Here is a 24625-nt window from a genome sequence, read left to right as displayed (position 1 = left end):
CGCGTGGCACGAAGCAGGTCTGCGCTTGCTGAATCACAACGCCCTGGTTGCGGGTTGCCTTGGCAGCGCTAGGTGTCAGGGGGAAGAGAAGCTGCGGCGCCAGGACGGGGGCGGGGGTGGGGGTGGGGGGCAGGCTGGAGGCTAGGCTCAGCGGGACCTCGCGCCACTGACCCCCCCAGCGCAACACCATGCCCACCGCCCCGAAGTGGTTTAAAGGGGCGCCCTTTGGTGTGCAGAGTCACAGGTGGGCCCGACTGCTTTATGGTTTGGCGACCAGAGTCCGAGGGAGTTCCTGCGGGCCCCAGCAGCTCTTCTGTCTCGGGGAAGAAGGCTAACCCAGAGGGCTGGAGCCGGGAGGAGGACGACAGGAGGAGGGCTGGCTTGCCTCCCCTCCCCCCCTCCACACACTTGCTTTTCCTCCCAGGCTCTACCATGCTGAGTTTTCTTCTTCCTCCTCCTCTTCTTCTTCCTCCCCCCACCCCCCAACTCACTGTGTGCCCTGGCTGGCATTGAACTCACAGAGATTGCCGTTGCGCTCTAAGTGCTGGGAATAACCGTGGGCCCAACCACGTCTGGCCTCTAAATTCTTTGGTTTTCTGTTCCACTTCCGTAGTAAGTTCTTGTGAAGTGCTCCCAGAACATCTTCTATGTAAAGTCTTCAGAATGGCCACAAGGCCTGCCCAGGAAACACTCAGCTACAACGTTCTCAGGGGGTTTGCAGCTCAGAGGTCATATTTCTTTTCTTTTCCTTCCTTTCTCTTTTCTTTTTCTTTCTTTCTTCTTGTCGTCTTTTTTTTTTTTTTTTTTTTTTTTTTTTTGAGACAGAGTCTCTCTAAATAACCCTGCATGTCCTAGAACTCACTAAATAGACCAGGCTGGCCTCAGACTCACAGAGATCCACCTGCCTCTGCCTCCCAAGTACTGGGATTAAAGGTGGGCACCATTATGCCCAGCTGTCACATTTCTTTTTATATTATTTGATACGGCTGCATATAAACGACCTACTATGTGACCTACTGTGGTTCTAGGTTGTGAGGCGGTGTGGATAATGGTCCTATATAATTAAAGGTATACAAAAGATGACAAAGCGTATGTCACGCAGTATGACAGGTCTATCTGCCTAGCAGTGGGGAGGAGAAAGAAAAGGACTTTCCATGAAAGCGAAGTTGTGAGGAGAAGCAGAGCAGAGGGTGGGATGGTTCACGGCAGAACATCTCTGGAACTCTCAGAACAATAAAGCAGACCCAAAGTGATTTTCCATGGGCCATTTCCAAAGTCACCTCCCCTGCGAAACCAACCCCCCCCCGTCCCTGGGGGCCGCTCCGGTCAGGGCCAGATATCAGACCCTCGGCTCCCACTTAGCTACATACTTCTCTTAGGTTTGATGTCTCTGCTGTTTATCCCAACCTGAAGAAATTCAGTACCTTCACAGAGGCCCCATACTCCAGGCATCACTCCGTGGACCTGGTGAGCCTGCCTCCTCTCGTGTGGTCTGTGTCACTACCCCAGACCACCTGTGCGCCCTCCAGCCCAGGCTCGCCTCACACTCGGCTTCAGATATGTTTGATAAACTCAGGGCTGTGGGGGGAAAAAAACAAAACAAAACAGGAGAAAGGGCTGCGCAGGCTTCCTCTTCTCCAGTTCATGCATCAGCCTGACTCTGTACTGTATTTCCCTGAAGTGGGAAGGGCCAGTGGCCGAGGCCATCAGGACTCCATCTTGAGTGCTGAGCCCCTGGGTACTAGGCTGGGGGACTGTCAAGGGTGACTTGGGAAGGACTGGAGTGGGGTGAGTTGGTAGTTATGACGGGCTCATCTCTGAACCTGGCCTAACTTAGGCCCACATAGGACCTGGGACCTATAACTCCAAAGATACCTGCTTCAGCAAGAAGTTCCTGGAACAGAAGTTGGGCACAGGCTGGGCACGGGCCCAAGAAGCCACCCGGCTGACCCAGCTACCCCACTTCCAGTACCAGGCCATCATGAAGGAAAGACAACAGCAGGTGAACTTTGGGGACAGCACCGTTGTCTTTTGGGCTCTTTCCTGGCTGGACCTTCCCCGGTTCCGTTTTCATCCTGAGGTCTCTTCTCTTGGGGCAGGTGCACAAGCTAGGACCTGGATCCTACAACTTCAAAGACTTCCTAACCCAGCTGCAGGAGAAACCACAGAGCAAACGGGGGCTGCTCAGCTCTGGGGAGATACGCTTCCGGGGACTTATTGGGGTAGGTGCTCTCGTCTCTTCCGCCCTGTCCTCTGTGGGAAGTGCTGACACTTGGATAGTTTGAGAAAGCACCCTTCTTGGAACCTAGGCCAAGGCTAGGCTTGGCCTTCCTCCTCAGCCCTTCTGCTCTCTCCTGTCTCAGCCTTGAGCCCAGTGGCTGTGATATTTTCCAGAAGGGAGATGAGTGTGGTTCGTCTCTAAGTCTCAGAAGAAACCTAGAGTATATGAGAAACTCAACGACACTTGTTCGCTTAGCTGGCCAACCAGGAAATAGTGAACAAGCAACAGCAGAATGCGATCTACTGAACTGGGCTTTGGGGGAAAGGGCTCTGGCAGTGACAGAACATAAGAGCAGGCGTCTTAGTGGCACGCTCTGCAGTGTGAAGGAAATACATATCTGGTCAGAGTTTTGAGGCAAAACGACGTAGGAAAGGAGGTGACTTACAGAGAGCAGTCTGGGATGGCCCCACTGGCACAAAACCTGCAGGTCACGAGCCGAGGGGACTCATGCCGCCTGACTCATGCTCTGTTCATGCGCTGGCATCTGAGCCATGGAAGGAAGCAAGACTCAGTCTCGTTCTTTCGGGACAGACAGACCTGATCCTCACAGTGGCCTGATTTCCCTAGCACTGGCCCTGCCCTCTGCCCCCCCCCCCCCCCCTCCCAGGTCTGACTCCCCTAGGGTCTGGTTGCCAGGTCCAGGTATGGGTTGAGTTGCATTATTTTTGGGACAGCAGTGCCCCCATGTGGCTAAAAGGTGCATATCGCCCCCTCAGAAATCCTGCCACCTCCCTGCACTACAGACTAGCTCTGCCCACTGCACATCAAAGACCAACTCCTGTTCAGTTCTTCTGCCCCCAAGACTTTCTGTCACCTCCCCTCGACTTGTGTGACTCTGTCATTATCCCCTGAAGGAAAGTATTGCCACCTCTGTGTTAGTCCCATGGACCATGAGGTTCAACAGGCCCAAGCTCCCCCAGCTAGGAACTAGCAGAACCAGGGTCCCTTCTTAGGACCCCGGGTGCTCACTCATCCCAGGCTGCTCACAGCACAGCGAGGGAGCTGGTCGCAGAGCTGTAGATGTGGAGGGTAGCTGTACTGAGGCCGCAGAGCAGCTGCTCGTGTGCCGGGGAGGAAGGTGTGGTCCCAGGAAGAGATGGTGTCCAGGGGAATCTTTGCAGGGTTGATATGGCTGGCAAACCAGAGGGTAGGAAAGGTACTCCGGGGAGGGGTGAGTGAAAGCATTGTAAGCCTCTGTGTTTCTGTCTCCTGCCCCTGCAGAATTTTTACCCGGGCCCTGGAAATTACGGAGAGAAAGGTAACCCATACACGCGGCTGGAGGAGGGCGCCTGGAACCGCTCACATTCCGAGGGCCTTATGTCTAGGATGTCCAACAAGCCACTACCCTTGTTACATGAGGTACTTTCTCCCCGTCCCGGCCAGGCTCATCCTTCCTCTGGGCGGGGGGGGGGGGTGCCCCAGCCACTCCCCTACAGCCCCCCACACCCCTTTTATTTCTAGGGCAGTGGCCTGGGACCCGGGACTTACAACATCAGGAGTGCGATCGAGGACTATGTGACACGAACCACCAGTTTGCGTGGCCCCTATGACATTTTCTCCGGCGAACGAAGCAAGCCTGTGTCCTATGGGTACTACTCTGTGGAGGTTTGTACCTGAGCGTGTGGCTTTTCGCCTATCCCCGGCAGGCCGTGGCCCTGTGTGCCGAGTGCTGGCTGCTGGGGAGGGCGTCTTCTTCACACACTGCTCACTCTTATGCCCCTGCCAGGGTGGGGTGTGGTTTCCTGTGTTGGGTGAGGAAACGGGTTGGCCACACAGACGGTGATGGCTCAGAGCCTTGGTTTGCTCATCTGATCCTGTGGCTAGTTCTCTCCCTAGGATGAACTGCACTGATATACAGGTGTCCCAGCATGCCAGGCCCGGGAGGCTACTTGCCAGCCACGGCTGCAGGGGCCACAAGGGCACAGGCCCAGTGTCCGCCTGTAAACATCTCCCAGGCTTCATGGACTCAGCTAGCCTAGCTGGGTTAGTGGCAGTGCTGTAGCTAACAGAGCCCTGACCTGGAAGGTGGGAGAGGAGACTGAGCTAGGAATTTAGTTTGCCAGACTCCTTTCCCACCCTCATCAAGCCCTCCCCCCCACCAAGACTGTGTGGCTCTCTGTTTTGCCCTCTTCATGTTTACGGTTGTTGAGGTCGGGTATATGTCCTGTCCCCACCACAGAGTCAAACAAACAAACAAACAAACAAACAAACAAAAACCAAAACCGGCAGCTTTAGTAGGAGAGGGTTGCGGTGGCAGATAGTGTTAGCAGCGTTAGAAAGGAAGGGGTTAATGTGGGGACAATGTGACCAAGTAGTCACCATACTACACCCTATAGCATGGCTGATCCTAGGGTCTCCCAGATATCTACCGCTAAGGCCACTGCCCAGCACAGCAGGGGCCTTGGGATACGCCCCCTCCTTCATTGGTACCACAGCCAGGGCCGAACCTCTTTGCTTGAACCTCTCTGTTCGAGATTTCATTTTATTCTTTAGAGCAATTTTAGGTTCACAGAAAAGCTGAGAGGCAAAAAAAAAAAAAAACAAAAAAAAAAACAACAACAAACAAAAAAAACAAAACAAAACAGTTTCTGCATTCCCGCTGCCTCCCACACCACATGCAGACCCTCCCCAGAAGAAATCTCTCCAAGTGCACACTCACTTATTTATTTGGGCCCGAGGGACTGTTTCATGGCGTGCAGGTGGGGACAGAGGACACCTTGCAGGGGTCGGCCCTCTCCTTCCACTAGCTGGGTCCCAGGGGTCACACTCACCTTAGTCTCTTTCCTCATCCCTCCCCCACGGTTTGAGGCCCACGTCAGAGCAGCGCATTTGTTAAGTCAAGGGGCCTCAAGCATGTGACCTTATTACCACGATTTTACAAAGCGATTCTCCTGATGGTAGTCATTCTGTGGATTGTGGTTGTTTCCATTTGCTTCCTTCCTTTCTTTCTAAAAGCTGGACATGAGCTCATATACCTTTAATCCCAGCGTTCTGGAGGAGGCAGAGGCAGGTGGATTTCTTTGAGTTGGAGGCTAGTCTGGTATATATAGCAAATTTTCAGGCTAGCCAAGGGTACATAGTGAGACCTTATCTAAAAAAAAGCAAAGCAAAACAAAACCCTACACCAATCCACCAATCGTGTGTGTGTGTGTGTGTGTGTGTCTGTACACACCCTGGCATGTGTGTGGTCAGAGAGCAACACTCAGGAGTCAGTTCTCTTTCTGTTACGTAGGTCCCGGGACTGATGCGAATACCACTGCCCAGTGAGCTATTGGCCCAACCTGTCCTATGGGCTTTGATTCTTGTGACCGGATGCAGTACTTTCACCATGTTGGGGAAAAACCCATCAGGGCTCATCCCTCCTCAAGTGCCACGTGCTCTTCTGTGAGGGCCGGTGAACCTGTGACCTTACAGCACTCCTTTGTCTCTTCCCATTCCTCTCAGAAAAAGAAGCCCAGGGAACTGACCAATTTCAAGAGCTTCGTGGAAGAGCTTAACTCACATCACAACAGGAAACGAGGGGTTTTCTCGAAATATCCCCGAGATCCGAAACGTCCCACAGAGAGAATTTACTGGACTACCATTAGCCAGCACCCCAGAGATTCAGTGAGTGTGCCCCTCGGCCTGTTCTCTCTCTTGGAAGGCAGCTCTCCAGCAGCCTAGGGAGGCTGATGGGGGTGGGGTGCCGTGGTCATGTAGGTGGGAAGCTGTGTCTTAGGGACCGGTTGGTTGCCAGTCTGGCCTTGCACCGATTAGACGCTTTCTGAGCCCCTCCATACACCTGGTCTGAGAATGTAGCCAGCACTTGCAGCCGTGATCAGAATTACTGGTGTAGAGCCCATAGCTGAGCCAGGCTACCAGGGAATCCCAACCAGGAAGGCTTTCCTATCTGCCCTCCCTCCCCTGGCCAGAAAGATCTGGATAATGGGCAAAGAAGACTGGGCAGGATGAGGCGTGATAGGGTTTATCCTCAAGTTTGCCTACCTGCTCTTCCCAGAGAGGAGCCAGGCTCTGCTGGTCTCCAGGCAGTTCTCTCTGGGGGACAGTGACCAGTTTTCTGCATGGGCCTTGGCTTTCGTCAGTCCTCCTAGGCAGGGCCTGTACCAAAGGTCATGGACAGTTCAACCGCCTGCTAGCCACCGTCCATCCTTCTCCCAAGAAAGGCACTTGCATTGCACAAAAAGGAAACTGGGGTGCGGAGCTTGAAAAGGGCTCACTGGGTTTGCAAGTAGGAGCCAGGAGACCTTACATAGAATTCAGCTCTCTGGCTCCAGGCCCAGCATGCCTTAGTCCCAGGGTGCTGTTCACAGCTCTGCCCTTCCCTCATCATTTGAGGAAAGGCCCAGTAATGATGGACAGGTGAGGTCAGCTGCCGTTTATCCTGTTGTCCAATTTGGGCCGAGATCACTAGGGCTTCCTCCTCAGTCTTCCCTCTCTACCGTAGGCCATAGCTGGTCCTGGTTTTTGGGTTCCTCATGAGACGGAACAGAAACACGTCAACCGGCCGCCGTTCCTCCTGGCCACCAAGCGCACTAGCAATAAAGCCTACCAGATGTTTTTGGGCAGCTGGGTGAGTGGCTCTGGGTTGGGGCAGCATGACGGGCAAGCAGGGGACTTTCTACAGACAACCCCGAACGTTTGTGGCCCTGATGCCAACACCCCTTGGGCCCGCTCTCTTTCACCCACTCACTGTCTGCTGTTTCTAGGTTTATTTTCTAGGGTCTCCAACTTGAGCACGCATGGAGGGGCTTGTCAAAGGCCAGGCCAATGGGTTCCGTTTCAGGCTTCTGACTCAGTATGCCTTGTGGAGGGGGGCTGGAAATGACATTTCCAACATCTGCCAGTTTCCTTTCCTGTTGCTGTGATCCTATAACACGGACAACACCTTTAAGGGAGAAAGGGCTTATTTGGCCACAATTCCAGGTTACAGCTGACCGTTTGCGGGGAAGTAGAGGCAGGAATGCATGCATGAGTCCTTGTGTCCAGCGCCATTTCTATATACTTAAACAGCGCATGACCCAAACACGGAATGGTGACACCCACCATGGGCGAGCCTGCCCACCTCAACAAACGCAAACAAAGCAATATACCCTGTAGGCATGCCCACACACCAGCGCAAACTAGACAAGGGAATCGAGGAAGAGAATGGAGAGCCTCTTCCTGTGTGATTCTAGGCTGTTGGTGATTAAAACTGATTTTCACAGAGACCACACTTTGAGAATCAAGGAGCTGAGAGGCACCGCCGCACTGCTCTCTCATGCTCTTAGCTCCCCTTCTCACTGTTAGTCGGGGTTGGGGGGGTCTCTGAGGGCAGCTTCTGGAGATGCTAGCTTATTTCTTATGCCTGAATGAGCAAGTCTCCTGTCCTTTCCCTCCGCTGCCCTTTTTGCTGTCCCAGGCTTGTGAAGACGCCCTTGGTACTGTAATCCCTGAACAAGCTAGTCCCAGCATTTGTGAACACTGTTTTTGTTTTTTTGTTTTGTTTTTTAAGGAGGATAAGAGGGGTGGGTAAGAGACAGGGTTTTTCTGTGTAGCCCTGGCTGTCCTGGACCTCCAGCTCATAGAGCTCTGTCTGCCTCTGCCTCTGCTGGGATTAAAGGCATGTTGCCACCACGTTTTTTTTTGTGAATACTTTTTGTTTTGGTGGACACCTCTGAAGACCCACCCCCTCAGCTTTTTGGTGCACCCTTGCCAACCATATCGACCTTACAGCCATCGCACGGTCATCTTAGTCCCTACCCCTAGCTCCACAGCAGAGGTGCTTCCTGCCTCCAGCAGCACAGAGAAGCTTTGCCCCACTTTGAACTTGCTGTTTTTAAGATCTTTCCTGCTCTGTGACAGTCACCTTTGGCCACTGTGAGAAAAATCCTTGAGGAAAGTCAACTGGGGGCAGGAAAGGTTTCTTTTGGCTCTGGGTCTCAGAGGTTTTAACCCACAGCAGCTCACTCCCGTTGCTTTTCGGGTCAGGGTAAGATGGAAACAACCATCTAGGGGGGAAACTGCCCCCTAGTGGTAAATGAGTGAGAGGTTGAGGGGGGCACGGCAGGAAACAGGGTCTTGGCATGCTCTCCAAAGGCATGCTTCCCCACCCACCCCCACCTCTGCGCCCGCCACTGAGCAACTTCCACCAAGCACGATCCATTCACCACTAAAACTGCACCATCAGCAGGGGACCAAGACTTTTTGAGAGACAGTTCGTATCCAAACCAAACTCAAACCAGACACTTCATAACGCACTCTCTCCAAGACACACCTTGCTTGCAATTTCCCTGCCTTGGCATGACTACCCTGCTCCCTGCCTCAGTCTACACTCCAACAGGTGAGGCCCTCAGACATCTCAAGTAAAATGTTTAGACGGAGGCCAGATGACAGGGCCAGCACCTGAGGTTCATTTCTGTTGCTGTGATAAAAGGTCCTGACACAATGTGACTTAGAGGAAAAGGCGTTTATTTTAGCTCACGGTGCCAGCTAGAATAAACTGTAGTCCACTATCTCAGGGAAGTCAAGATGGCAGAAGCTTGAACCAGCTAGTCCATCATGTCTGTGGCGGAGAACAGAGAATGCATGAGGCTCTGCTCACTCTCTCTGCTCTTGCACAGTCCAGGACCCAGACCAGAATGGGACTGGCAGGCTGGATCATCCCACATCAACTAATAAAATGAAGACCATCCACCCCTATGAGCATGCCCAGAGGCCCGCAAGATCCAGACAATCTCTTGTGAGACTCTCTAGTTTCTTCCTAGCTGTGTGCAGTTGGCAATTAAAAGGAACTCTCATATGTAGGCATGCAAAATGGAAGGGCTGAGGAAGGGCCAGTTCCTGAAGCAGGGTAGGAAACCCCCTATGGACATGCCTACTTGACCATAACCTAGATTCTGATCTTTACTATGTCATCTCGAAAAGTTATGTCTTGTCTCTGAGCCTCTCTTAGAGCAGACAAGTAGGTAGGACGGGCCTGGGCGCCATACTAAAGGACCACAAACCAGGTGGCTTGGTGACTGGAGCCGTTCTCTCACAGCTTGATGCCAGAAGACTAGAGTTCATACTCCCTATGAAAATGATGGTAGAGAAGCCTTCCTTGCCTCTTTACAGCTTTTTGACAGTGGCCGAAGACCCTTGGCTTTCCCAGTTTCTGACTGTTCACTCTGACCTCTGCCTCTGTGTATGGCCGTCTCCTCCACAGAGGGCCTTTTCTTACAAGGACACCAGTCATGTTAGACCAGGGTTCCACCTGCTCTGGCGTGGCCTCATCTCAACCCATTATATCTGTAACAAGCAGATTCTCCAATGAGGTCGCAGTGGGAGGCGTTCATGTTAGGGCTTCGGTATATTTTCGGGGGGAAGGCAGAGATACAGTTTGATTCCTCCCAGCTGAGGTGTGTCAGAGGGTAGAAAGGCTTTGGGCAAGTCTTCATGCTGCGCTCACTGACATCCTGACGTCTTTCTCCTCCCTACCACAGAACCCAGTCGGGGTAGGCCGCTACCTCAACACCACACTGATGGAAACTATAGACAGAAGGAAGCGATACCGCTCCCTGTTCTTGAACGGACAGAAGCGCTACCTGCAGAACCTGAACCGGGACAAACTCATGGCGTGAGTATAGCTGGAACTCCTGGAGGGGCCTGAGAAGAGGGGGATGACACTATAGTGGCCTGGAGGAGGGGCTTGCTCAGCAGAGACCCTGGAGATATTTTAGATGGCTGTTCAGCCTCTTTCTGGCTGTGTGAGGTGGGCTGTGCTGATTTTCTTTGAGCGTCATCTGCTTCAGTGAGCAGATGGCAGACAAGATGGAGATGGCGTGATCAGTCTAAAAAAAAGGGGGGAGTACAGAAAATGTTCCTTGTTCAATCCCCTGCCACCTAGGCTCAGGACTAGGTGCTTGCAGGTCACAGAACCTCAGGTTCTTGGTGTTCTTCAAGGGTTGGTGAAAGTCATTTCGGGACGCTGTGATGCCACAGGCACATGGAGCCCTGTGGCAAACCATGAAGAGCTCACAGATGTCAGCTACTGCCATATTTTAGTGATCTTGGAGGCCATTGGCTAAAGCAGAACCTCGATGCTAGATAGGCTTCTATTTGATTGGAACATGTGCTTTAGAACTGAGTATTTTCTTTCTGTGGGCATTATGAGGACTCAGTGCTGGGGACCAGATGGTTTTCTCAGAGAAACTAGCTTTGGTGTTTGTTTCCTGTTATTGTTCTGTTTTGTTCCCCCATTCTCCACTGTGTGTGTGTGCGCACGCATGCCTTTCCATGTGTGTGGGTGACCACAAATGTGGAGGCTTGAGGTTGAAATTGAGATTTACTCTTGAGCACTCTTGTGCCTCATTCACTGAGGCAGGGTCTCTCAAACAAACCCAGGACTCACTGATCTGGATAGGCTTTCTGGAGAGCTTACTCTGGGAATCCCTAGTCCCCATTCCCCCAGGTGAGAATGAGGCAGGCTGTTACACCCACCAACCTTTACAAGGGATTGTGGGAGCCAAACGCTTCCGCTCATGCTTCTACCAAGCAACCCTTTAACTGCTAAGCCAGCTCTACTTTTTAAATGTAATTTTAAAAAAATATATTTATTTTTAATTTCATTGGTGTTTTGCATACATGTATGTCTGTAGGAGGGAGTTGGATCTCCTGGAACTGGAGTTACACATAGTTGTGAGCTGCCATTCAGGTGATGGGATTTGAACCCAGGTCCTTTGGAAGAGCGGTCCATGCTCTTATTAGCTGAGCATCTCTCCAGCCCCTATAAATGTAATTTTAAGATGGCTTTATTTGTATAAAAATAGCCTTGTAGCCTCCTCTTTCTTAATTTGATCCTCTGTTCGGAGGTTCTGGAGTCAGGGCCCTGGAAAGTAAAAGTTTATGTGAAGATGCTGTTTGCCTTCCCTGCCTTCACAGTCGACCAAATTAGGATTCACCTCCCTTCAGGATCTGGAAGGCTCTGCTCCACACTTCCTAACTCCCAGCTTGGTTCTGAGGCCTGATGCCACCCTGGCTTGTGTGTGAGACCTGCATGTTCCTTTCCGGAAGCTTCCCGGACCTTCTTCATCCCCGGTGGCCTGGCTCTTCGCAGCGAGGGGCCGAACTGTAGTCTATTTTTAAGCACTGTCCTGGGCTTCAGTCACCTGAAAGCTCAGGTCCTTCTCCTCCGAGGAAGTTTGATTTGGAGTTTTTGTCTGTGATTTCTAACCCTCCTCCCCTTGCCTTCTCTTTGAGATGTATGTCAGATATCCTTGTTTGGCATTCTAGTTTCTTGGCCTTTTGTTGTCTTGATGTGTATACTTGTGTATAGTGTGAGTGTGTGAGTGTGTGTGTGTGTGTTTGCACGTGAGAATGTGTATGAGTAAGGTACATGTAAGTCTGCATACATGTGCAGATGTGTGTCAAGACTGAAGATGACATCAGTGCATCTTCACTTGATTTACTGAGGCAGGTCTCTCAGTGGAACCCAGAGCTCTCTGATCAGCGAGTCTAGCTAGTCAGGTTAGTCCGGGACTCCCCCTTCCACCTCCCAAGTGTTGTGATTACAGGAGATTGGAAGACTACCTGGCTGGAATTCCGAGGATCCGAACTACAGCCCTTACACGCATAGAGAAGTACTTCACACTTGAATCATCCCCTAGTTTCTTTTTCCTTTTCCTTCTTCTTCTTTTTTTAAAGATTTATTTATTTATCTGTATGAGCACTCTATTTGCATGTATGCCTGCATGACAGGAGAGGGCATCAGATCTCATTATAGATGGTTGTGAGCCACCATGTGGTTGCTGGGAATTGAACGCAGGACCTCTGGAAGAGCAGACACTGCTCTTAACCACTGAGCCATCTCTCCAGGACCCCTCCTTTTTCTTCTTATGTCTGCCTTTTGTTGTTGTTGTTGTTGTTGTTCTTTCTGGTAAAATTTCCTTGTCCAAGTTTTCTAGCCCTGATTCCATCCTATTTTTAAACTCCAAGAGCCCTTCTGTGTTCTCAGTTGCTCCATTTTCTTTCATACTGTTGGTTCTGTGTTGTTGATATAGGATGTTCTCTTATCTAAGGATCTGAATTACATTTTTTTCCCAGGTGTGTTGTCTCCAGCTCTTCTCAGCTCCTTCTTTTCTTCCCTTGTTCACTCATATCCAAGAGAGTAACACTAGAAATGCTTGGAACTAGAGTTTCAGGTGGTTGTGAGCCATTATGTGGGTGCTGGGAGCTAAGCCCAGCTCCTAACAGCTGAGCCATCATCTCTCTAGCCCTTTGCCTGTCACTAAGGAACACAAACGCTTTCAGGGTATAAAAGCACTTCTCCCCTTTCTGGCCAAGGTGCTCAGCCTTATTTTAGACATATTGAGCAAAGACCAGAGCAGAGAAGAAAGGGGCTAAGTAGCCCAGAGTCACACAGCTGGTGAGCAACAGGGCAAGGACTAGAAGCCAGTTCTGTCTTTTCTAGGTCAGTGAGTGTTCGCCCATGTGGTCAGACTTCTGACCACGGTGATATCTAGAGAGAAAGGCTATTGGGTTCTTTCACAACATACTTAATTTCCAAATTGTTCAGTTTTTATCAGATTGTGTGTGTGTGTGTGTGTGTGTGTGTGTGCACGCACGTGCACGCATGTATGGTTCTATTTGTTTTTTGTTGTTTGAGATAAATATTCATGTAGCTGAGTCAGTCTCAAACTCGGCTTGTAGCTGAGGGTGTTCTTGAACACCTGCTCCTCTGCATCTGCCCCCCAAGTGCTGGGGTATGAATTATTTTTTACAGCTCAAGCCAACACCAAAACCAAAAAGAGAATTCTTGAAATAGAGAACACAACTTAAAGAGTTCTTTTTCCAGCCAGGACTCACTTTCCCTCCAATCCTCAGTTTTCCAGCCTATAAAAGGAAAATGATTTACACCCTACAGGGACTGGATGAGATGCTTAATCAAGGCTTGTGTGCGCTACTTAAAGGGTGCCTGTGGCTGCTGGATGTCTAACTGAGAGGATTCTCCTTGGGGATCCTGTGCTGTTCAAGAAGTCCTGGCTCCACCTGGGCTCCTGGGAGTGGACAGCTGTGCCCTCACAGGAGGCATGAGAGCTTCCAAATCCTGTTAGGCTCTCTCATCAAGCGTTCCTTTACAGAACTGGCTCTGTCCTTCTGTCCCGGGTGCTTTCAGGTGATCGGAAACACAGCAAAGGTCATTTTTGCCGTCCTATTTTAACCCTCGCATTTGCGCTTTCTGGATGGTTCTGTTAATGGCAACGTGCTCTTGTTTTATGGAGGTGGCGCTTTCTCATCCCTGGAAACCAGGAAGCCACGTTTGTTTGACACGGTCCCTCCTTTTGACCAATCTCTTTTGTTCCGTTGGTGATTTTCCATAGTGTCTACTCACCCCTTGCTTGGCATGTCTGTCCCACCGAACACTCCTCAGGAGGTCCCTTCTGCACGTTCTGATAATTGATGGTGCCACAGGAGAGCAAGTATCTGTGTTCTTGCTGGGGGTGTCTGCTTGGTGCCACAATTGCTACATCTCTGCCTTAGCCAGAGATCACTTTCTTGGGCATTTAAGCTCAGTTGCCCACGCTCTTCCATACAGGAGAGGGAGAGGAGGAGGCTAGAACAGTAGCTGATGATTCAACTTCCATTTAATTCAAATGTTACAAAATGATGCTCACTGGGCTCCAGAGATGGTTTGGCTGTTAAGAGCACTTACTTGCTGTCCTTTCGGAAGACCTCATTCTGGTTCCCAGCACCCACATAGTGGCTTGTCATCATCTGTAGCTCCAGCTCAATGGGATCCAAGTCTCTCTTCTGGACCCCATGGATACCAGGCACACACATGGTCCACAAACATGGAGACAAAGTCTCATACATAAAATAAAAACATTAAAAAAAACCCAATAAAACCAATGTGCTGCACATAGGTTAGTGCATGCCTATAATCTCAGCATTGAGGAGGCTGAGGCAGGAGGATCAAGAGTTCAGGGTCATCCTGGGCTACATAAATGAACTAATTACAAGCTACCTGTACATCAAAACCTTGTTGAAGAGAGAATGAATAGATAGAAAAAGAGAGAGACAGAGATAGTACTCAGCTGGTGTCACTGTGAGCAGAGAGCCTCCGTTTCCAAGAATAAATCTCCAGTCTTCAGCATGCTGCGCACCAGCATTCATATCTCTCTCTCTCTCTCTCTCTCTGCTTCCTGATGGGGGACACAGCATGAGCAGGTGCCTCTCACTCCCGCTGCCCTCAAGGAGCTGTTCTCACCACCATTCTCCCCATGATGGACTATATCCACAAAGTCTGAGTCACAACAAACCTTTCCTTCTCAGGTTACTCTTGCCAGGCACCTCCTTACAGCAAGGAGAAAAGCAACGATATAAAAACATGCATGGCCATGCTTCGAGACACCTACCTAGCTGCTGAGAGTGGGGTGGAAATGGACACTGTTCAGGCTTTTATCTATATTCCTGTTTGCAGTTTCAGCTTCAGTGAGGCCTGACGCTGCCAACTCTTTCGTCTTTTTGAACAGGAGATTTCTAAGCTTTACCCTCTACTGACTCGGGGCTTAGACTCTTGGATCTGCTGTGTTAGCACCCTTCCACCCGCTTTTCTACTTACAAAGGATTTTTGTGTGTGTGTGCACATCAATTCTTCCATCCATTCACGTGGGTCTCTGCTTTAAGAAGTTTTGTTTTATTTTCAGAGAAAAGTTTATGACAGATTCATAGTCGGGAGTGAAAGTGGGAGAGAAAATGCCTTTCTGGCATGCACGTCAGCCACATGCTTGAAGGGAAGCTTTAGAGAAAGGGTAATGAAGGCCAGCATACAAGAAAAAGCATGCCTCAGCTATGGCCACCATTAAGCTCTTATTCCTTCACTTTTCTTTCAGTGCATTTCAGGTGGGAAAGAGAACTAATGCATTGTCTTAGTTACTTTTCTATTGCCATGACAGAACACCAGGAGCCCAAGGTCTTTCTCTTATCAGAGAAAGAATCTAATTTGGGGGCTCACGGTTCCGTCGGGGTAGAGTTCGTGGCCATGGTGACAGGGAACATGGTAGCAGGTAGCCAGGCATGGCGCCGGACCAAAAGCTGAGCGCTCACATCTTATCCACAAGCATGAGGCAGAGAGCTGAGAACTTCGAAGCCAGGTCCAAATGACACACCTTCTCCTAACAGGCCACACCTCTTAATCCTTCCCAAATAGTTCCACCAACTGGGGACCAAATAATCAAATATATGAACCTATGAGGGTCATTCTTATTCAAACTACCACAGGTTTCCAGTCAGTTGATGTGAAGTAGAGAGAAATTTCTGAATTTCAAAGGTAAAATAAAAATCTTGCTAGTATATCTAAAAAAAAAAAAAGGTTGTTTTGTTTTATGTTTTTTTCAAGACAGGGTTTCTGATGTGTAGCCTTGGCTGTCCTGGTACTCACTCTCTAGGCCCAGCTGGCCTTGAACTCACAGAGATCTGCTTGCCTCTGCCTCTCAAGCATAGGGATTAAAGGTGTGCACCACCACTGCCCAGCAAAAGACAGTTTTGGGTTGTTTTTTTTTTTTTTTTTTTTTTTTTACTATTTACTTGTATTGTTGCTTTTTTAAACCTTCTCTTGCTTTAAATTCTTAGTTAATATGTGTGTGTATGTGTGTGTGTGTGTGCATGCATGGACATCCACGTGTAAAAGCCACAGCATAGATATGGAAATTCAGGATAATTTACAGTGGGTCCCAAGGATTGAATTCAGATCCTCAGGCTTAACAGTGTCTTTACCCTCCGAGCCATCTCACTGGCCCAAGACAGCTAATCTTAAATCTAATCAAAACAGTCAGGCATGCTTTAGGTTTCTCTTCCGAAACACACATGGTAGAACACACTTTTCATACAATTCTTAAGAAAGAGAATGGGATTGTAGAATCTTCTTGATAGTCAAACTGCCGTGTGTGTTCATACAAGACAAATGAGAGCTGTGTGTGGACTGAAGATGAGTCCCACACACATCGCTTCTGAAAACATTTCTGGAGGGTCTTCTCTAATCACATCAACAGTGAATTAGTACAAAGAGCTCAAGATTGGGATGGGACATATGAAAATACATCTGGCTATGATGTACGAGACTAATGTAACCAACAATGAAAGACAAAACAATAATCCAAAGCCAAGCAAAGAGGAGCTGGAGACAAAATACGAAGCAGAACTAAGATGGATATATTTTTGTTTTGTTTTGTTTGAAAAGTTCTTGCTAGGTCACCTGTGTAGCCCAGGCTGGCCTGGAACTCACAATCTTTCTGCTTTAAACTTCCGAGGGATGAAATACTTGAGTGTGCGACCACACTCCACTCGAAGATAGTATTTAATCGTGATAAACATAGAATCCATAAAGAAGTTATAATAATCATGAGCTTTTCCATACCCCAACTAAGTGACAAGGTCCCACATTATAATGGGAATTCTTAATAGATCTGTCTGAAAATATGACAGATGAGAGCATGTAATATTTATTTGGAGGGTTCAGCTAGATAAAATTTACCCTGTTATTTCAGACACTGAAGAAACATGCATAAAAACCGATTGTCCAGGAAAATTCCAATAAAAAGGTCTAAGTTAAAAATGTCACTCATTAAAAAAATTATGTCATTTTACTAAACATATATACTAAAGTAAGAAGTTAACACCAAAAGATTCTCCAAACCAGTAACTTCGAAATTAGAAAGCACACTTTTTTTTTAAATTAAATTTTCAGTGTGCACAAAAAATGGTCTTACCTATGGGACTTCACATATATGTGTTTTTACCCATGCCATCATTCTTCACCTGCCTTCTCTTATCGCTCTGCTTTTCCTTGCCAAGAAAGTCCTCTTCTTGCTGGGTGTGCTGACATATGTCTTTAATTCCAGAAGAGGCAAGTAGATCTCTCTAAATTCAAGGCCAGCCTGGGTTACATAGCAGGTTTCAGGTCAACCATGGGATATATAATTATATCTTGTTTAAAAAAGCAAAAACAAAAACAAAACAAAACAAAACAAAAAAACCCAAGCAAAACCTATAAGCTCTTAAGTCTAAGAGAATAATCAAGTTTGAAATGTGTAACTACTTAGAAAATGATTCCAATGAAAACTGTAAATACAAACCTGTGAAATAGAGCAAAGCACCCAGCTCAGGAAAACCCACAGTTGTTACTGCTTTTAGTACACAGCAGGAGGGCTGGAGGACTGGCTCTGCAGTCAAGAGCAGGTACATCTGCAGAGATTCCAAGTTTGGTTCCCAGCACCTGTATCAGGCGGCTTACAACTAACTACCTGTTAATTCTAGCTTTGGGGATCTGGCACCCTCTGCTGGACTCCTTGGGCATCTACACTCACATGTGCACATACTCTCATACAAACACACATTTATACTTACCTTAAAAACAAAATAAACCATGAGTGTTGGGAACTGAACCCCAGTCCTCTGTAAGAGCAGCAAGAGTTCCTAACTATTAAGCCATCTCTTCAACTCACTTTTCTTTTTATGGTTTATTCTATAACCCCAGTTCCAAGGGATCAGACACCCTCTTCTGGCCTCAACATGCACTTGTATCCATGTACACACACACACACACACACACACACACACACACACACACACACACACAATTTATTTATTTATCTATTTATTTATTTATTTAATAGATGTATTTATTTATCTATCTATTTATTTATTTATATACAGTGCTCTGCCTGCATGTGTGCCTACATGCCAGAAGAGGGCACTAGATCTCATTATAGATGGTTGTGAGCTGCCATGTGGTTGCTAGGAATTGAACTCAGGACCTCTGGAAGAGCAGTCTGTGCTCTTTAACCTCTGAGCCATCTCTCCAGCCCCACAAAATTTATTTTAATTGAAAAAATAGTGATCATGAATGAGCAGTAAAAATAAATGGAGACTGGATGGGGAGGGACTCTCACTGGAGCCTTACCGGCCTTTTACGTTGGCGTCTGCCATTTTCCAGGGTGGTGGCTGTGGTCCCATGTTCTTTCAGCTGTGAAATGTGCACAGCCACAGACAACCAGAGATGCCATAGAAGTGGTTGCTCTGTCATTTCTCCATGTTATAACACGAATAAGCATGGTTTGAAGAGGTGGGTGAAGGGATTTGCTGAGTCTCGCAGGAGAGCAGAGCATGCAGGGAAGAGGATAGTGTGGCTCTGGCCTTGTGCGTTATTTTCATCTCTTCGGACAAGTTTGTGTGAGGCAATGGGTGACGAGACACATGTCCGTTGCCAGCTTGCTGCCTCTAATCCAGATGAGGGAGAGCATGAGTCAGAGAGGTGCAGAATCTCCTGGAAAGTGAGTCCATTGAACTTTTCTCAACCTCAGTTCTAAATCTCACCTACTTCTTCTTGGGTCCACTGGGTCCTGGGTTTCCAAACAGGTGACCTCTGATGTAAGTCCTGGAAAGACTTTTACTTTTACTGTGCGTATAGTAGGGGCTTTATAACAGGACAGCAGAACTCCATCCGCTTGCCTTTCTGGATCCTTTGACTAGGACATTTTATTCCATTTTGTTACAGGTCTGCAGATCTTAGTAGGCCCCCAGACCTTAGTATAACTGATGCCATGACAGAAGTACCATTCAGGCCTTGAAACTCAGCATGTAGGCAAAATGAGAATAAAGACCTAAACCATCAAAGTCTATAGTTCTGGGAAAGTCCCCCAGTGTCCTGATTTCCCTTTTTGGTTTCTGTAGTTCCACTTCTGGATAACTTTTCTTGCTAACTGAGGTGTGTCAACTCAGGGTGTGGTTTCTGTGTTTAAAAGTCCAACCTGAGAAAGGCTTGGGACTGCACTTGGGTCCCAAACACCCACTATAGTCAGTGGCTTGGCTTGAACCTGGGTCTGAGTACTCTTGTCTGGTAGATACCCCATAACGTTTCTATTTTTGAGACAGAATTTTTCTATGTAGTCCTAACTGACTTGAAACTAACCATATAGACCAAGGCTGACCTTAAACTCACAGATATACCCACTTCTGCCTTGAGTGCTGGGATTAATCACACCCAGCTTTTAACAGAGATTTTTAAACTCTGTTTGTGTGTGGTGGTGCATACCTTCAATCCCGGCACTGGGAAGGTAGCTCTCTATTTGAGACCAGCCTGGTCTCCATACCAAGCTCCAGGCCATCCAAGGCTGCATAGCAAAACACTGACTTTTAAAAACAAAAATAAAACAAGACGGAAACTCTAGCCGGCACGCTCTCTGGCCGTGTGGACCAATGCCAGCCTGGCAGTTCCTTTACTGGCCTTGTCCTAGGGCTGTTGTAGGTGGTAATTAAAATTTACTATGGGTTTAACTTCTGGTAACGCTGCTGTTAATCCTCAGCAGCTGTAAAACCAAATCACCACACAGAGACTGGGTTTTTAGTTAATCTAGAACACAATGCTGGGCAATATTTACTCCCTCCTAAACCTCCAAGCCCTCAGTTTCCTAACAATTAGATTTCCCACATTATACTTGCTTTTTGTGAAATCTTAGGTCTGGTTCATGCTCCAAGTCCTCCAAGCTCTCTCCTCCCGCTCTGCTCTCCTCATGCTCCTCTCCTCGAGCTCATCCTCCTTCTCACCCCTTCCTGTTCTCTAGCTCCTCCCCTCTTTCCTGTCCTCTGGCTCCTCCCATTGCACAACATTGTATCTAGTTGCTTTATTTGTGTCCTGTTTACACAAGAATGAGTATCACAATGCAATATCCAGATTGAAACCAGAGAGTTGGGGGTGGGGAAATCAGCATTTGAATTAACAAGGGTAAGGCATATACATTTTAAAAGAACATTATACCAACATAGAGCTATTGACTGTACATGGTTGTTCTAGTGTTTGTCTTGGAAACGCCCGTTATCAGCCACGGCCCTGATTAAATACAAAAGATTCCCTGATTTTCTGGACAGTGTCTCTTTATTCTCAGCCTCTTGCCCATCCCAGGGTGGCGCACACTTCCCCATGGTACTGAGGATTTCTCCCATGCCCACAGTGAAGCTAAACAGACCGTCTCTGTTCCGCCGCTCCAGCGTCTCGCTGATACCCAGAGGAGGCACTCATAAACGTGTAAATGATGAGCCAACACATTCATTATTGAAATGGGCCAGCAACTATACACATCTTGAAAGGAGTACTTGAGAAGCTTCGGAGTTTATCTGGCAGAAATTGACACTTTCCTGATGTTTTATTATGAAAAAAAAATGTGTAGAAAAATTGAAAGGAATTTATTCTGCATCCATGCATCATTTAGATTTTGTTGCTATGTGCTAGGGAGATGGCTCATGGGGTTAAAGCACTTGTTCCAGTCCTGATGACCTGAGTTCAAGCCCTAGTGGAATTAGACAGCCGACTTCAGAAAGTTACCCTTTGACACACAGCATGGCATTCATATACCTGTACTCTCTTTTACCTACAAAATTATGGGTATGCATAATTATCACATTTTTATTGAGCATTAATATTTTAATGAAATGTCATATCTTCTATCTGTCACTCTCTTAGACATATTTATAAAAAAAATAAATTATGTGTGTCTTTGTATGGGGGGGTATGTGCACGTGGGTGCAGTGCCTGGAGAGGCCAGAAGAGGGCATGAGATCTTCTGGAGCTGGAGTTACAAGTGGTTGTGAGACCCTGGATGTGGGGGCTGGGGGGTAAACTCAAGTCCTCTACAAGAATGGAAGAGCCTTCTCTTCAGCCTCTGCTAATCATGTTTTATTTTTTTTTTTTTTGGTAAATTTCAAAGAAAATGGCTGGAATTAATACACTTTTGTCAAAACATTCCAGCATGCTCCATTCTTTCAGCAGTTTAGTTAAAAATGCATATTCTTTACCTAAAAACCTCAAACTAGAACCATAAATGCTCAGTCCTCTCTCCCCCCTCCCTCCCACCCACCTTCCGTCCCTTCTTCCCTCCCTCCTTCCTTCTCTTTCTGTCTTGGTTTTCAAGACAGGATTTCTTTGTGTAGCACTGGCTGTCCTAGACTCACTTTGTAGACCAGGCTGGCCTCAAACTCACAATGATCTGCCTGCCTCTGTCTCCCAGAGTTCTGGGATTAAAGGTGTGCACCACCATGCCTGGCTGCTCAGTCTTCTTAGTAGTGGTAAATTCTTACATTCTTGAAGCATATTTTCAGTCTCTATAGTGTTTTTAAATGTATGTCTTTTTATTTAGTTACTTTTCTCACTGCTGTAAGAAAATCGTTGACAAAAAATAACTTGAGTCAGGAAGGGCTTATTGTGGCTCTAAGCTGATGGGCATAGTAGAGAAGATGGTGGTGAGAGCAGCTCGTTTGTGGCAGCAGGAGTGTGAGGCACCTGGTCGCAGTGTGTCCCCAATCAGGAAGCAGAGAGAGAAGAATGCTGCTAGTTGTGGTGGTTTGAATAGGTGTGATACCTGTAGACTCATGTAGTTGAATGCTTGTCCCGTAGGAAGTGGTACTGTTAGGAGTTGTGTCCTTGTTGGGGTAGGTGTGACCTTGTTGGAGGAAGTTGTCACTGTGGGGGCGGGCTTTGAGGTCATATATGCTCAAGCTACGCCCAGTGTGGCACATAGTCTCCTTCTATTGCCTGTGGATCAAGATGTAGAACTCTCGGCTCCTCCTCCAGCACCGTGTCTGCCTGCATGCCGCCATGCTTCCCGCCATGATGATAATGGACTAAACCTCTAAAACTGTAAGGCGGCCCTGACTGAATGTTTCCCTTTGTAAGAGCTGCTGTGGCTGTGGTGTCTCTTCACAGCAATGAAACCCTGATCAAGACACTAGTGCTCAGTTTGCTCTCTCTGATTTAATCAGCCCGGCATCCCGGGACTGGTCAGCAGATGGTTAAACATGTCTGGAGACACCCTCACCGGCATGCCCCGAAGTATACTTCCTACCTGATTCTTAAGCATGCCAAACTGACAAAATTGACCCACCGCAGTATTGCTGTGTGAGAGAAGTAGGCATTGATTACAGCATTTCTCCGTTAAGACTGTTGAAGGTTTAGGAGGGCGTGACTTCCCAAAGTCACTGTCAGCATGTGGTGTTGATGCCTGCCTTGCTCAGGAACTCACTGAGCACTTACGCTGTGCAAGCACTGGCCTGGCTTCTGGGACACTGTAGCAGAGAAGCCAGCAGATTCTAGCTTTGCGGGGGAGGGCATTCCCTACTCCCCACAATTACAAGAAAGCATGAGATGGAGGATGCAGATGGCACCTAGAACTTCTCGCTCTCTGGATGGACTCTGTCCCCCACTGTTTCCCTAAAGTTTCTGGAAGACGAGACCAGGATGAGCTGTTCTTTGGACTCAGGAGGAGCGGAAAAGAACCTAACACCTTCTTGTTCTCACTCCACCGGCTCCACCCCATCTTCACCCCCTTATTCACTTCCCAGACTTTTGCATATACTGTGTGATGAGAAATTTGATTGTTTGGGTTAGAAAGAGAGACTCTGGGAAATCCCTCCCTGACCTTCATCCCTAATGGCATGAGTGACAGTGAGAACAGGGCACGGGGTGGTGGCCCAGCCAGTCAGTGAAGGCCTTGGACATGGAGCTAAGCTCCTTGGACTTGGTTCTCTAAGAAGCCACAGGTTTTTGTAAAAGTCAGATTGATTTATTTATATATTTACTTTCCCTTTTTTTTTTCTTTTTCTTTTTAAAGGAAAGGTCTCAACCATGTAGCCTTGGCCAACCAGGATCTCACTATGTAGACCAGGCTGGCCTGTAACTCATAGTGACCCACCTGCCTCTGCTTCCTGAACACTAGAGAAAAAGGCCTATGCCACCACACATGGCCTTAAAGTCAGATTTACGATAGCATAATTTGCACACATAAAAGTCATTCCTTCTCAGGCATGCAATTTATGAGGTTAAAATTGTTATTTATCTATTTATTTTTTAATTATGAGCGTGGGTTTGTGCGTGCGAGTGAGATGCCCATAGAGGTCAAAAGAGGGAGCTTCACAGTTTGAATTTTTGTCATTCGAACTGTGTCTCACTCTGGTTCGAATTTGCAACACTCCATGACGGAATGTTGAACATTTTTTCACTTCTGCACTGAAATATTTTCAGAGCTTTTTATTCATTTTTAAAGAGGAGGCTGCTTTACATTCTTATATTACATTTGGAGGGTTCTTTGTCTTTTATTTAAATTTTTAAGTGTGTGTGTGTGTGTGTGTGTGTGTGTGTGTGTGTCTTTATGGGTGTGTGCACACGAGTGCAGATGCCTATGAGGCTGGAGGCTTCAGATCTCCCTGGAGCTGGAGTTAGGGGTAGTTGTGAGCCTTCCGGTGTGAGCACTGCAAACTGAGTGCAGAGCCTCTGCACTCAGCTGTGTAGCCGTTTTACCAGCCCCCACATTTTGAGAGTGCTTTAACTGTTACTAGCACAAGTCCTTTCTTAGACATCGTATGTACAAATACAAGTAAATACTTCCTCCCATGTGCTCAGAAGGGTTCTAACAGGAAGTAACTGGTGTTTCAGAGGTTACTCTATGGCATTTTATGAAGGTAGGTGGAGTGGGGAGGGACAAAGACAGAAGATTCTGTCTCAAAGTCTAGATGAGAGAGGAGGCCATAGCAGGGAGTGCAGAGACAGGACACTGGCAGCAGGGGGGACCCATTTACTCTGGTGATCCCTCTCCCCCATCTCCTATCCCTGCACCAGTATCTGTGGTGAATCCACTCAGCTCTAGGCCACAACTGAGGGTTAGGGGCAAAAGCATCTAACTACTGTAGTCTGTCTTCATGGAGAACTCGCCACAGAGGGGAAAGACAGGCAGTAACTGAGAACATGCCAGTTTGCTGGTTTGTTTTTTTTTATCCTACATGTCTGTTTTTCATGTGTATAAAATGTTTTCCTGTGTGTATGTGTGGATGCTCAGCACATATGTATGTATGTATGTATGTATGTATGTATGTATGTATGTATGTATGTAAGTATGTATGTATATAGAGGTCTGTTTATATTGGTGTCTTCCTCCATCAGTTCTGCTTTATTTACTGAGGCAGGGCATCTTGCTAAAGCTGGACCCCACCGATTCTAGATAGCCTTCTTGAGCTTATTCCCTGAAGCTCTTGTAAGGCATTCTGGCTGTGATGAAATGGGTACAAAATAGAGAGCCCTTCTTTAGAAAGGGCCCTTTGTTGTAAAAGGTGTGGAGGTCATGAATCTTGGACTCTTGACCAATATAGGATTCTCTGTGACGTATAGCTGGCGGGTACCCTCCCATCTCCCACAGGCACCCTCCAGGGATATGGAACTCACTGCCTTGCAAGAGATTGTGCTCATTTATATCTCTCTCTTTCTCTTTTTACAGGGAACGGATTACACCTTCTATGAGGGACAAGTGCCCTCCAACTGTGGATTACAATTCAGATCCTGTTCCTTAA

At 47.7% G+C, this 24625-nt stretch overlaps 1 protein-coding gene across 1 annotated transcript; it reads left to right on the top strand.

Annotated features, from left to right (window-relative positions):
• The first annotated feature begins 185 nt into the window (after window positions 1-185).
• Window positions 186-24625, top strand: Lexm (lymphocyte expansion molecule). Its single transcript, XM_055629092.1, has 10 exons — window positions 186-244; window positions 1380-1467; window positions 1838-2002; window positions 2100-2222; window positions 3503-3640; window positions 3743-3886; window positions 5726-5887; window positions 6726-6851; window positions 9742-9875; window positions 24553-24625. Exons 1-10 carry the CDS (start codon window positions 189-191, stop codon window positions 24623-24625), a joined length of 1209 nt encoding a protein of 402 aa, XP_055485067.1. The 5' UTR covers window positions 186-188.

The sequence above is a fragment of the Psammomys obesus genome, unplaced genomic scaffold (genome assembly GCF_907164565.1).
Source record: "Psammomys obesus unplaced genomic scaffold, mPsaObe1.curated_primary_1811, whole genome shotgun sequence".
Lineage (NCBI taxonomy): Eukaryota > Metazoa > Chordata > Mammalia > Rodentia > Muridae > Psammomys > Psammomys obesus.
The sequence above is the reverse complement of the archived record's forward strand: the minus strand, read 5'-3'. Positions and strand labels throughout refer to the sequence as shown.